Here is a 13,819-nt window from a genome sequence, read left to right as displayed (position 1 = left end):
GGGGCGGGTGCCAACAGCACGACATCGTCCGCAAATAGAAGGCCTGCGAGGCGGTTCCCATGTGGGCGTTCCTCACCGGGCATCTCCACAGTCTATCCACGGCACCTCAAGTCCGTATTGTCTGCAGTTGTTCAGCAGATCGTTGATGAAGATGTTGAAAAGGAGCGGGGATGCGGGGTCGCTCTGTCGCAGTCCACGGCGGACTCTTACCGAAGGGGTTCTTCAGCCGTCGCCCAGTCGGATGCGCATCCACGAGTCTGCCTAGAGCGCACGGAAGAACGCTAAGCACTTTCCGGAGACTCCGGCGCGTTCCATCTTCAGAAATAGAGCCTCATGCGGGACCGTGTCAAAGGCCTTTTGAAAGTCGATGAAGCATACATGAGGATCGGTACGACCTCGGCAGTCCTCCGTACATCCGGGATGTACGCCTCTTCGAACATGCGTTGGATGAGCTCCACAAGGCGTTTGCCTAAGCTTGTGTCAGGTTCATCTGGTATCGATGGTGTCCCTGTTGTCCCGTCTTTTGGTATCGCCAGTTTCATCCACTCCGCAGGGATACCGTAAAAGCCAGGTGTTTTGCGGTTGCATGACCTTAAGAGGGTCCGAACAGATTCAGGCCAGAAGATTGGGTCGTTCCATTCCGGTACCGGTTCGAGGCGCGGTAGTTCTGCAGCATATTGGTGCCAATAGTTTCGGTTTCGGCAGTGCCCAGTTGCGTCTTCATGCAGCTCTATCCCGTGGTTTATCCAGGCCTCATTCACTGAGGCACGCTCCGTCCTCAGCGCTTCCTCATAAACGATTGGTGTGAGCCCCAGGCACTTTTCTGGTGCGTCCAGTCTCGATCGGATGTAGCGCCAGGTCTCATCTTCGGTGGTGCTCTCCAGCACAGATTTCGCCAGGGAGGCGATTCTGCGGTTTCGATCCCCTCGTTTGTCTTCTCTGGAACGTTTCTTCGTTCTTTCGATAGCTTCCTCATGTTGCGCCTGTAGCGCCGGTAGCGCTGCCTTCGCTTCCTCGTCTCCGGCTTTGGCGCGTATGGCGGTGCGGGTGACGATCTTCTAGAGTCGGCGGTATTCATCAATCCGAGTTTTGGTACGTCGTTTCAGGAACTGAGGTTTGCAACTGTTGCGATCTGGTGCAAGCAGTCCCAATTTTCTGGCAGTCTTCTGATTCCCATCTACAAACTCGCGTGCCAATTGGTCTAAAGATTTGTATGCACAGCTTTTCGGATCTTCAGCGCTGTGAGTAGGTGACTGAGTTTGGCGGCAGCTTTCTTGAGTTCCAGCTGGGGTGCCCTTTCGGGGGATACCTTGTGATGGGCTCGTTTGGGAGTTCTTTTTTCTATTCTTCTGTTTTTTTCTTGCTGGTCTTTTTCTTCTTCGGGCTCTTTCCTGAGCTGCTTTCTCTGGTTATTCTTCTGGTACGTGGATCATGATGCCATCGTGTCTGTCCTTCCGTATCGCCTTGAGTCTCTTTTCCTATTGTAGATCCCTCTATTGTTGTCTCTTCTTCGTTAATGTACTGATAATTCGTTATCTTTCCTCGGCAGGCTGCAAGTGACTTGTTGGTTAGTATCCGGGCTTGGTATGTTGAGGGTGCACTTGCTGGTAACCCTTGCTGTGCGCTCTGAGTCGTGTCGGCTGCTGGTTCAGCGCTTTGGTTCCTCGGGTGCGGGTACCATCTGCAGTGGATGGGCCAGTGATCTGAGGCATCCCAAATTCAGTCAACGGCAGTTTGTAGGAGTGCCGGGTCGCATCGGTCGCTTAAGATGTGGTCTATCGATGAGCGAAGCAAACGTTGGTCGGTAATGCGGTGCCACGTCAGGGGTGAACCTCTACACGGATTCACCGACAGCAATCCGCATCTCATTCGTTGTAGGTGTTGCCTAAGGTGGCCCGCCGACATGTTAAAATCTCCCATAATTATCATCGGTTCCTCATTCCGTGTGCGGCGTTTCAATCGCTGGATGTTGGAGGCCAACTCTTTGAGTGCCTGTTGGCGCATCTCACAGGCGTGTGGTATATAAATGGAGCCCACAAGCCAAGGTGCAGGTTGACCTGGAATTGTCACACTCACAAAGACCATCCATGGAGACGGGTTGCCGTCCGCATAGCAAGTGAGGCGTCGATCGACAGTGAGCGCAACACCACGTGTGCGTAACAAAATTGGTTTGTCCGTAGGGTCTACGTATGTTGGTTCAACCGTGTTGTAGCCTGGGATATGCAGACGATCATACGTCTTTGTGTTCTCTGAGTGTAGTGTCTCCTGCAATGCCAGGATACGGATGTCTCTGCCCCAGAAGAAATAGCCGCAGTCACGGTCGTTGCCGGTTTCAGAGCCAAGAGCACAACATGCATACGACAGCCTCACGGTGCGACCAGCGGAAGCATATCTCCGAGTGATACGCCTGAGGTGTTGCACCGATCGCCGCTGGACTGTCCTCGCATACGATAGATTCTTTCCCGTTCCCGAACGATGTATACAGTTCGGTACTTGAGGCGCGTTCGGAAGCGCCTGTGCTGCGCAACACCGCTGCTTTGTCGAGCACCACCTTGCCGCTACGAGACGCTACCTGTAACCTGCGAAACGCCTTGACAAGTCTACCAAGCGCCAGCATGCCGATGTTTCATGCAGTCGTGCAATGCGCCAGACAGCAGCCTCTTGGCCTCGGAGCCCTGTCCCATGTACGGGATTGTTCCAGGTGGTGGATGCTGGCACGGTTGCGGGCACCATTATATAGGCCGAAAACTACTCACGGTCACCCAGGTTCATGTTTACAAACCTTATGGCACTTCGAGGCAGAAGGCGACACGCATTCGCAGCGCTGCCACGTGCGTGTCCAGCTGTTTCGCGCGCCACGTCACCGCATTGCAGATGCGTGTCGCGGGCGATACATGTATGCGCTGTGGCGCTGTTGCGCCGCAGACTCCGTCATATGGAATAGTGGAACGCTGGTATCGATCAGCAATCGTCCAGAAAAGTGTTCCCGGTATACGGGTAGAGATGGATCCAGCTTTTCTGAACTGCTGAAGCGTACCATACCAGTACCCTGCCCCAGACGAGCATTCAGGGCTTTCTCTGTTCGCAACTGAACATATTGCATCCGATGTCTTCAGCGTTTGAGCACGACATGTGCATTCCGTACTAAAGAATTCCCTCAATAGTTCGCGAGACACAAAGCCGCTGGACATTCGGAGAGCGCTTGGTGTTCCTGCATGCCGGTCGCGGCGTTCCAGTCGCCATGCAGGAAGCGCCTCGCCGTACGGCTCTTGGTGGCATAAGAACGTACTAAGCATTTCAGGTTCGGGTTCCTCAGCGTCCGGCGTTCGCTAAGCTTACCGTGCACCACCTCCTGCATCTGCCTGCAATTCACGCGCTTCTTCTGTATTAGTGTTAGCGTGCATGCGTGCTCGTCATGCATGTCTGTCGTCGTGAACGCATCCATGGAAATTCGGGAGTACGCAGTGTGGGCATTGTGCTGCACGGCTGGCGACTTTTGCTGAATAAAATCAGACGCAAGGAATGGGAATATTGAATTCTCGCCTGGAGCACGGCACGGGTATTGCATGGTTCAGCAATTCAGATACGCTAAATCGTCGAACACGTATTCCGGGAACGGCTCTTCTGGTCAGTTGCTGCCAAGAACGGTGCCCCGCTATTCCGTAAAACTGAGTATAGGTCATCGAGATACCAAGGAGCCTGGTCACAGGCACGTTGAAGCCCACCGTCGCCTACGACCATGGACACGGTGGCTGCTGCCTGGCATTTGGCATCCATCACGATGACCGAACACGGCCCCGCGCTCGGTAGGGCACCATGGCCCAGTACAGATCGCTGTCCATGAGCGCAATCGACTCGGTGAGGCCTTGTCGCATGGCCTCTACGCTCGCGTAGTGATAGCGGCGACCATGACCTGGCATGATCCATACAAATGCTTCCTCTGCGAGTTTCGCGGTGGATTCAATAACGAGGCTCCAGTCGAACCAGCAGACCTGAGGAAAGCCGGTCACCGCGTTTCGCGTCTCCGAATATGCTATGTGATCGCCTGTGAACGCAACGTAATTGTCCACTATCGCAGCAATACAGCCGCGTGTATGTCCCGGAACATGAATGATCTTGACGCCGTGTCTGTCGGGAGCAGGAGACGCGGCTCCGGCAGGCCACTTTGTCACCGACTCTGGTGTCAGTAACCACGGACCAGAGCCGGTGAGTGGAATCTCAATGCTGGCAAGTGTGCTTCGCTCGTCTGCATCATCGATATCATCCGCGTGCATGATCCGACGCACTTGGAAACGCTCTGCCCATTTTTCATGATCGGCCACGTCATCGACGTGGGTCAGAAATATATACCGTAGTTGACGACCCTCTCGCTTCAGGAGCTGCTCAATCTGATCAGCAAGTGGGCGAAAATAGCGCGGGCTATCCGTCATAAAAGCTGCGTCTTTCCAACGGTCACCGTCTGGCAACACAAGGTACGAGGTTGCTCCGAACGACTTCGCCGAGTGGTACCCTAGGTGATAGACTCGAGTTCCGGAGCGTTCGTCACCGCTTGTTGCTATGAGTTCAGGGAACGCTTCCCGAGCCTGTTTCGACAGACCGGCTGGCGGTGGACTCTCCGTCCGGATCGTTCCGACCGGACACGCCGCCGCAGCCTGCAGCGTCCGAACGCGTTCAGCGTCCGTCTCGGGTTGGTGCACGACCGCTGACTGGCTGCCAACTCGATCGAATATCGACGGCGCCATCCACCGGCAGGTATCACAGTCGATGCATCCACTTGTAACGTACACGTCGCCCGGAACGTTTTCGCGTCGACGCTGCTCGAGCCGTGCCAACGTTCTTGCGCTGCGTTGCCGACAGGCACTGCGCTCGGCCTTGTGTGGCAACTGACCAACGACCCCGCTAGCCGTGAAGCGGTTTGTGCAACGTCGTAAACCCGTACCGAAGATAACGAACATGTAACCGCCTGGAAGGTCAGCGTTCCGGTTTAGGGTCCTACGTCAAGGACGTGCAGCGGAGCTAAAAGTCAGCGTTGTGAATCTCGGCGTGCGATTTAGTGATGGCTTCGAAATGTCCAGACGCTGCTGCACATTTTTGCATGCAGTGAACCAGAAACTGTCCCACGGCCGTGCAGGGTACAAATATATCTATCCACTTAGAGACGCGTCCCAGGTTTTTTTTGACCGGCATCCTGCTATCGACCTCAGCTTCTCCTTGTCCACTTCGAAGCTGAGAGGTTGCTCCACCAAGTTAGTTCGCGTCAGTCCTCGGGTTTCGTCTTCAGCACTGCAAATCGTCTGCTATTGATAGCAGCGTTAAAGTCTCGGTTCACGAACTCCATGCGTTTCTTACCTCTGATGAAACGCATCAGTGCATGGAGTGCTCGAACTCGAGCTCTCTGTGCCCTTTGCTGTTCATTTTGTTCACAAACGCGAACGCTTCTTGCGGGAGAGACGAGCACGTGCAACGAAAACAGGTATAGGTGCTGCTCGATTCCCATCGACTTGCTCAGGACGACATAAACGCATCACGAGTGCGGGCGGGCGTTGGACCAGTTAGAGATGAAAGGAATAAACTGGAGATGGAAACGCGAGATGGTGTTCGGTAAGCTGAACGAACGTCAGATGGCAATGGAATTGAACGTCAGAGGCTTATGACAGCGTAATCGCACCAGCAGCAATGCGAGCAAACACCTGCGGCATCGAGCGTTACATACCCGGATGAACATTCGGAAAAGTCGCTTGCTTTCAAAGCGCTCGGCGGCTATGTCGCGTGGATTTTGTATGGAATCGTTTCGTACTTACTGCATGCGCATTGCGCTGGAAAACTGACGGCTTGCGATGAATAACGATGAATGGCCTGCAGAAGGGGTATTGGATTCTCGCCTGGAACAAGCCACTCGCGTGGTACGAGTCAGCAATCCATCAAGGCCAGAGCGCTATGGACGTGCTCCGAGGATGATCCGCTCGGGCAAATGCTGAGCGATCATCGCGTTGCATGATTCGATGTTACAGAAGATAGAGGCCTCGGTTGTTCCGCATACAGTGCAGCGTACGGCACTCCATAGGACAGCATGTCCCTGAAAACAGCACAAGCTAGATCGAACTGTAGACTTGCTGGGTACGGCGCATCTCCAAGACGCTCGCTGCAACGTTTCGGTATGCCACCGCTGCGGGTGCCGCTGAAAGCCAGCAAGGTTCCGCGGCTTGTTTGCAAGCGCCCGCTCCAAGCGTTGTAAACCCGACACGGAACTGGGGCTCGTAGTCCCTCCAGACTCGGACAGTCTGAGCGCCACCAGCGTGGAACGACGCGTTCAAGAGCAACAGCGACCAGGACGTAGCCTGGGCGATGAGGCGCCCCTCGCGTCGTCCACGGAAAGTTGCGTCCGAACCGCCCGTGTCATTAACGTTATAGCTGCACTGGTTAGGGCGGTCGCGCCGGCCACTTGCCCCCCAGACTCGTCCGGTTTGTGGGACTTTCCGCCCAGGAGGTAAAGATGTCAAAGACGAATATTTTCTGCCGTCCATACTCTACCGTCGAGAAGAAAAGACGCACCTCGTAGCTGCGTAGCGGATAGTTCTTAGGATATCTTCCCGCCGAATGCCTACAAGGTGGCCATCTCTTGCTCCATTCGTCTCACGTTTTGCTGCGGATGCCTGTGCAAAGCGCGTCTAAATGACCACAGACGATCACACGCAGATGAGGCGGGCACAACGATGTGCATGGAAATAGGAATAGGAATGGATATAACTATGGTATGCAGCGCATCCTCTTCGAGGGCTGTGTTGACGATTACAGATGACTGCCGTTGCCAAAAAAATCTCTTTACGAGCTTCGCGGCTATAGGCCAGCTCTTGTATCGCACGTCATTCTTGGGCTATACACCTTATCTTTCCTGTTCTGTATCCGTTGTTCTTGTCCCCATGTTCTAACTTGTTCGATTCAGCTTTCCTTGAACTTATCCGAAACGGCTTCTGCGGCGTTCTCCAGACCCTTCTTTACTGACTGGCCCGTCTCCTTCAGATGCTCCACCGCTTCGCCAGCCTTGTCTCCGGCCTTCTCCTGAGCGGACTTTTGGCCGGTTAGATCACGGAACTTATCTGATATCGCCTCGCCTGCCGAGGTAAACGCATCAGAGACCGACTCTTTTGTAGACTCCCATGCACGTTCTACCTTTTCCCCTGTGTCTTTGGCCGACTCTTTTGTAGACTCCCATGCGCGTTCTGCCTTTTCCCCCGAGTCTTTTAGAAACGACTCTCCCGAGCTCTCATCTTGCGTTCCCGAAGACTTGAGCCCCCTGATGCCCTGTATTTTTGTGGAAGGCGTCCGGCCCTTTTTCGCGTTTAGATCGGCCTCACCAAACAATGCAGCCGATGCCACTCTCCAAGTGCTCATACGGCGGATAGCGCGTCCGGGCAGCGGAAACCTGTTCGTTGCGGGGCGAGCGAAAGGCCCTCCACAACGAGTATCACAACGAGTGCATATGCTGGTTATGCTAGAACGAGCACAAACCCCAGCAAACCGACAGGGAGTATATATGGCAGGAACGAACATGAGTCTGCAGCGTAAACGATATACGCTCTGTAGAAGAGCAAACTCCTCGGAATGGACCTTGCAAACCGTGCGAGATGGTCATCACACGTTTGGACAGTACTCGCCAGCGATGCGCACCTGTGGTGCAGGTTGAACCAATCTCGTTCAGGTGACGCGTCATTAACCGCTAGAGGCTGCGGATATTCCCAGGGCATCCATGTGGCGCTGGAAACAGTTGATAATTGTAGTATGCAGGACAATACAGACATTACCATGCGAAGCGTGCGGTGCTCGATGCGTCGCACCCATGCGAAGTTGGTAACTGTCCATAACTATATTATATTGGACAATATAGGTCATGCCATTTGAAGCGTGCGGTGCTCGATGCGTCGCACCCATGTGAAGTTGGTAACTGTTCATAGCTAGATTATATTGGACAATACAGGTCATGCCATTTGAAGCGTGCGGTGCTCGATGCACCGCACCCATGTGACGCTGGAAACGGTTTCTAATTGTAGTATACAGGACAATACAGACATTACCTTGCGGAGCATGCCGTATGCGCAGTTTCAGCGGTAAATTTGCATGCGCGCTGCATGGAGCGCTCAGAATCCTCATGAACTCGTTCAGGGCTCGGAGTTCTGATCCTCTAGAAGAGTGCGTTTGATAGTGCAGCGGGTCAGATGTTGCCTGCGGTTATGACCGCGAGAAACTTGCGTGCCTCGGCGCTGTGGCAGATTCCAGTGCGGGTTTCATGAAGCGTTTGTAGCGACAGCAGGGTCTCTTCTCTGGCGTCGCGATATGCAGCTGCGCTGCCGCGCGCTTGCCATATCCTCGTCTAGACGCTCCCTAAAAGCTTCCTATCTTTCTGCGTGGACGCCCATGCTTCAGACTTCGCCAGTATCAAGTCGCACTGTGATGTGACGCAGAGGCCCAGGCTAGTCGTTAATCCTGCAGCATAGCGACGAGAAGGAGGCATTCAGAGCGCTCCAATGAGCGCTTCAAATCCGCAGGTACATTCCGGAAGCTCGTCAGCGGTATTTCTAGTGCAGTCGGTTATCAGCCGCAACTGGTGGTTGCAAAACATCCCCTGGTACAATACTCCTGAACGAAGACTCCGAAGGGGCATCGGTCATATTACTCTTGTCTAGACGGGCGGCTGCGTTCTCCATGGCTTTCCAAGGTCACATGCCCGGGCATGCGCAGCGAGCTGTGCATCATGATGCCGCAATGGCGGAACCGCGGCGCCCGATGCCGTTGCATCTCGGAAACAGGGTAGTTTACGCTAAAGTAAATGCGATGCAAGCATGCGCTCTTGTTTCATTGGATCTGTATTGGACGGGGAGTGCGCCTCTGAATGCAATTACTCGAAACAGGTATCCATCGGCCTCGAAACACGTCATGCCAACATGCGTTCTCAGTTCATAGGCGAATGCTCGGAAATGCCCGAAAGCTCCGGTCCAGGCTGCCAGCATTCATGGACACACGGACAACGACTACCCAAATAGATCCCGATCTTTATCGTACCCAAATGAAACCTGGGCGTCTCGCCTGGATTCGTAGACCACATTTTCATTCCCGAAGAAACTGTTCTGGACGGCTTGCGTCGGCACTGCAGCCGCGTGGTGGAATCCTTCATGGTTATGCGCCAAAAAGATCTACTACATGCGATGACCATCGCAACCATGACTGATTATCATTCTACGCCTGTTCGCCACAACGTTGGACATCGTTCCGACGACGCGGCCAATCACCGGATTCAACGTATGACCACAGGCTCCGGGTGGTGATGCCGCTGGCGTTATCGACCAGGATGAAAAGACGCGAACTGGGGTCGGCATCGCCCGCAGTAGCCGTTCCACCAGGATCGTCAGCCAGTCCAATCGCTAGCACTGTAGACCGCTGTGCTATGCTGTATTGTGCAGCGCGCGTGCGTGCGTGCGTGCGTGCGTATGTGTGTTTCAGAGCCGCCGCAGGCGTGCCGCATGGAATTCAAGATGATCATCAATAAATGTTGACACGAAGAAATAGCTATGATCGTAACCCTCTTGCATTCGCAGGGTTACTTTTTGGCCAGCATCCCTCGCAGCTGAGACAAAGTCGTCAGCTCGAAGCTGTCCTTCTCGCCAGAACTGATCCGCGGTCCCCTGGTCGATTAGAATATCATCCAGGTTGCATGCCTTCACGATCGAAGCATCCTGCACGAGGCACGTCGCATCGTACACTCTGCCGGCTTCCACGGAACCCAGATACCCACGAAACGCCTTCTGACCCCATGGACAGGCAGTTGGATGAGCGATAGGTGCAAACGCAGAGACAGAGCGATACTTGCCAGGGTTCCGCAGTGCACAAACCAGCGCACCGTGCCCGCCCATAGAGTGCCCGGTTATCGAGCAGAGTCGCTGCCCTGTCGGAGACGGGAACAACTCCCGAACAACTTCGGGGAGTTCTTCAACCACGTAAGCGTACATTCGATAATGCGAACGATAGGGCTCCTCTGTTGCATTGAGGTAGAAGCCAGCGCCCGTGCCAAAATCGTAGCTGTCGTCCTCGCCGGGGATGCCAGCGCCTCGCGGACTTGTGTCCGGTGCAACGATAATTAAGTTAAGTCGAGCAGCTGCTCGACAAGCGCCAGCTTTTTGAATAAAGTTCTGGTCGGTACACGTTAAGCCGCTTAGGTAGTAGACGACAGGCGTCGGTTTCGATTGCTCCACGTCGACCTCCGGCGGAGTGATCACAGAGAAAACGGCCTCTAAGCCACCGAGTGCTTTAGACTGGTGACGGTACTGGTTCACCTTACATCCGAAACAAAGCGTCGACGACACGAGACTAGCTGCTGTCATGGAAGCTTGAATGAAAGACCAACTCCACTCGCACCCGAAGCAACAAACGAAGGAGTTCACGTAAAAAGGTGTGCACAGCTCGAGTCCGCCCTGGTCAACTTTTACCTGGTCGAATACGACTCGGAAAAACGATCGAGTGAACGAGTATACGGTATGCAAAACTCGAATCCGCCACAGAAGACGTCTACCTGCTCGGATAGCACTCGAAAAACAGAACGAATGAACGTCCAAAAGCTATGCACAACTCGAAGACCAGCCTGAACGATGCCCCGTGGCATTGTCGAGCGCTGCCCGCAGCGATCTGCGCTTGCGCGCATCGATGTCCGGCTCAAAAGGCAGGTAGACTCGTTGCACTTTCGTGAGGAGCAGCGTTCAGCGCGCTTTGACCCGGGCTCACTGGTGAATACCGCTACCGAGGACCCAGTATACGCCGAAGGTCTTGGTATTGAGGCTGTGCGCGTGTTTAGCGGATGGTCTCGTTCAAGACCTGGCTCCCGTGGCGACGCCTGGAGGGAGCGCAGCTTGCACTATGTGCGTACTTGTTCCTCAAAGGCGCTGTGGTCGCGTTCATCTTTTCATGGAATGTTACTGGCGCGCTCTATATGCTGTCTGGTTTGACTGGATTCACGCCCGCGTTACTTTTTTTGGTTCCGCTCGGGTGTCGCGAAGTATGGAAGCTTTATGCTTTCTGTGGGTTCCGCTACTGCGATGGCCCTCGTCGCTTGATCCTTGGCTGGATTATGAATACGCTGCTGACGACCCCGCTTTCTACCGGTTTATTGCTCTACACCAGTCAGTGGGCGCGAACTGCGGCGCGCAGAACCCTGCCGGCCCCGGTGCCGCAAGCTCCTCGCGGACGCGCTGCTGTCACAGCCTACGGGCGAAGGCGAGCGCGTCTTGAGGCATCCTTACACCGGATGCTCCAGGTTTTACTCGCCTGGCTTGTGGGTGTCGACGTGCGGACTCTGGTCTGTAGCATCAACTTTTTCACCCGCGACGAGGAGGTACGCTGGATCGAGCAAATCGGGAAGCGCGCAGTTCCCGAGTCCCTCATTGTTCCACAGGGCGTTGGTCGTACAATGGGGGCTGCTGAGATCTTTCTTGAATTATCGCGTAGTTTTTATGGATTGCCATTGTCGTAGACGCTGCAGAACTCGTGATGCAAACCCAGGCGAACCGATGAATAGTAATGAGGCGTTCACGCATGAGATACCCGGGTGGAGTTGTCGACACCGCCTTGTGACTTGCACCCGACGATAAAAACCTCAAGGTCTGCAGATGTGCTGCAAAAAAAGAGACCAGTCTCTGTGGGTTGAACACAACGGCTGCGCATTCAATCTCACAACAAGCGTTTATCCTTGGCGCATCGGCCACGGAATCACTAGATCGATACAGGACTCATTTCCGGACAAGAACAGTGGTCTGAAACTGGCGTAGTGCCCCCTGGTATACATTCCGGTGAGCAGCGACGGTTTCTTCCCTGATTCCCGATATCAAGCGCGCATCCGGGGATTATGATTGCACTCTTGTCACAATGAAGTTGAAGGGTGCACTCAGCCAACGTTGTCGTGCATCGTAAATTTAGGTCTCTTCCGATCGACGTCAATACCATCCTTTGTAGGCGTTTTTGCGACTGCTTCATGTTCCTCTCGCTCTCTAAGCACTGGCTCTAAGTAAGCGCATCTTTCCAGTTTCTCCAGCTCTGCTGATAGCGGTCGAAGAATGCTGATGGCGGCATTCAAGTCCCCGTGTCGCCAGTTGCCGATGTTGTCGACGCATATCACACGCAGGCAAAAGTTGTGATGTACAACCTGCTTGCCATTTTCATCCATTCTGTAGACAGCATCGGAGAGCCCTGCACGGCAGCGATACCCGGCTGTGGTCAGGAGTCACCAGATGTCAACCATGTATCCTCTTCCGGAGGTCATTCTGTGGCGCGCAAAGGCTCGCTTCATCGCCTGGGGCATCTCCGTGGTGAGTAACGAAGGCTCAACTCGATACACGCCTCCGCTTCTACGCCCGATCTCTTGCTTCTCGCTCAGGGGCTTGTTCCGGACAGTTCCATCGACGAGTTTTCTGTCTGATATATGTTTAAGCGTACGCTGCTCTAATGGATTGCAGATTTTGTGCAACACCATGTTTTCAATAACGAAGCAAGCACCGGAAGGAAAATTCAGGAAGGAGAGCAGGTCGACGATTTCCGATCCGTCCTCGCTCCCGATATGCAAAACGGTGTCACATTACGCACTCGAAGCGATCGCTGCGATGACTAAAGTTCGAGTCTAAGACACTGTTCTACGCAAACAGAACAGACGGAAACCTCCGAGACCATTTTTTCATGTATGTCATCGGCGAAGCAAAAAATGTTCCACGACCATTTAGGATAGTACACACCAGAGCGCAGACGACTCCCAGCCTTTCTTGACCGGACTCCCGCTTTCGGTTTCAGTTTGTCTTTGTACACGTCAAGGTTCAAAGGCTGCCCCACGAATTTGGATCGCTTCAGCTTCTCGGGCCTCGTCTCCAGCACCGCACATCGTCCGATATTGATAGCAGCGTTTGACCCGCGGTCCACGAACCCTTTGCGTGCATTGCCTCTGGTTGAACGCACCGATGCAGGGATCCCTAGTACTCACGCCCTCAGTGCCACTGCAGTCTTGTCATCGTCGCGTGGGACGATGAACTTTTCTCGTCTATCTCTCACCGTCACCGTCTTCTTCGTCACTTGCTCTTCTTCGCTCTAACCTCGACGAAAAAAGGATCTTTTTAGTTTTTTCCTCCATTCGACGATGGCAGTTCTCCGGGATACCCGACTTTCACGTCCATAGCTTTCTCTTAGATTCTTCATTTCTTCGAATGAAAACACCCGGCGCATATCTGCGCGATATCGCGAATTGCGGTTGATTACACGCATCTGGCGTCGAAGCACAATCCAGAGCAAGGACTAGAATCGTCAATCCAGAGGCGTGAATCGCTACGTCCGCGAGTTGCAATGAAACAGAAGGATCGAGTGTTTGAAGAATGCGTGATTTGAGCATGATATACGTAAGAGACGGGGACGCGTGCAAGCTTGCACGTATGAAATGGATCATGAAGTCCGTTATTTTCCAAATCGTTTTTTGAAATCGTCGCGAATCATCACGATCGCTGTGATGTCACGAATTCCAGCGGCACGAAGTCGAAGGAGTCACTTCCGAGAGACGCTCCAGAACCGTAAAAGTACGTACGAATCCGCAACCCTTGAGTGCAGCAGTTCGACAGTCGCGAATGTGCATCTAGGAATCGTTCGGAAAAGGGACGAATGGCAGGAATGCAGCGACCCGCACACTAATCCATTTTAATCTAACTCATGTGCTAGATTGCCGCTCAGGTCGCGTGGACGGATCACTCGGTTCGATCATTGCCAGATGGTGGTCTTAGACGGTCGTCGCCAAGTCCGACGCCGC

The 13,819-nt window shown here is 53.9% G+C and overlaps 3 protein-coding genes and 1 non-coding gene across 4 annotated transcripts, besides 1 other annotated feature; 1 reads left to right on the top strand and 3 right to left on the bottom strand.

The window, feature by feature from the left end:
* Positions 1 to 662: part of a sequence feature (repetitive element) that runs on past the window's edge.
* Positions 663 to 3,776: 3,114 nt separating this feature from the next.
* Positions 3,777 to 4,955, bottom strand: CYME_CMQ399C (hypothetical protein, conserved; the record flags this gene model as incomplete). The annotated part of the gene is made up of 1 exon (XM_005538226.1): positions 3,777 to 4,955. The coding sequence occupies one exon, from the start codon at positions 4,953 to 4,955 to the stop codon at positions 3,777 to 3,779; it is 1,179 nt and encodes a 392-aa protein (XP_005538283.1).
* Positions 4,956 to 4,974: 19 nt separating this feature from the next.
* Positions 4,975 to 6,733, bottom strand: CYME_CMQ398T. Its single transcript, XR_002461578.1, has one exon. It is a non-coding gene; the product is annotated as a hypothetical transcript (transcript).
* Positions 6,734 to 9,491: 2,758 nt separating this feature from the next.
* CYME_CMQ397C (probable S-formylglutathione hydrolase) lies at positions 9,492 to 10,373 on the bottom strand (the record flags this gene model as incomplete). Its single annotated transcript, XM_005538225.1, has 1 exon — positions 9,492 to 10,373. The coding sequence occupies one exon, from the start codon at positions 10,371 to 10,373 to the stop codon at positions 9,492 to 9,494; it is 882 nt and encodes a 293-aa protein (XP_005538282.1).
* A 470-nt stretch (positions 10,374 to 10,843) lies between these two features.
* On the top strand, positions 10,844 to 11,515 carry CYME_CMQ396C (hypothetical protein; the record flags this gene model as incomplete). Its single annotated transcript, XM_005538224.1, has 1 exon — positions 10,844 to 11,515. One exon carries the CDS (start codon positions 10,844 to 10,846, stop codon positions 11,513 to 11,515), a length of 672 nt encoding a protein of 223 aa, XP_005538281.1.
* Positions 11,516 to 13,819: the final 2,304 nt, after the last annotated feature.

The sequence above is a fragment of the Cyanidioschyzon merolae genome, chromosome 17 (assembly GCF_000091205.1).
Source record: "Cyanidioschyzon merolae strain 10D DNA, chromosome 17, complete genome".
Classification (NCBI taxonomy): domain Eukaryota; phylum Rhodophyta; class Bangiophyceae; order Cyanidiales; family Cyanidiaceae; genus Cyanidioschyzon; species Cyanidioschyzon merolae.
Note: the sequence above shows the minus strand (reverse complement) of the source record. Positions and strands in the feature narration are given on the sequence as shown.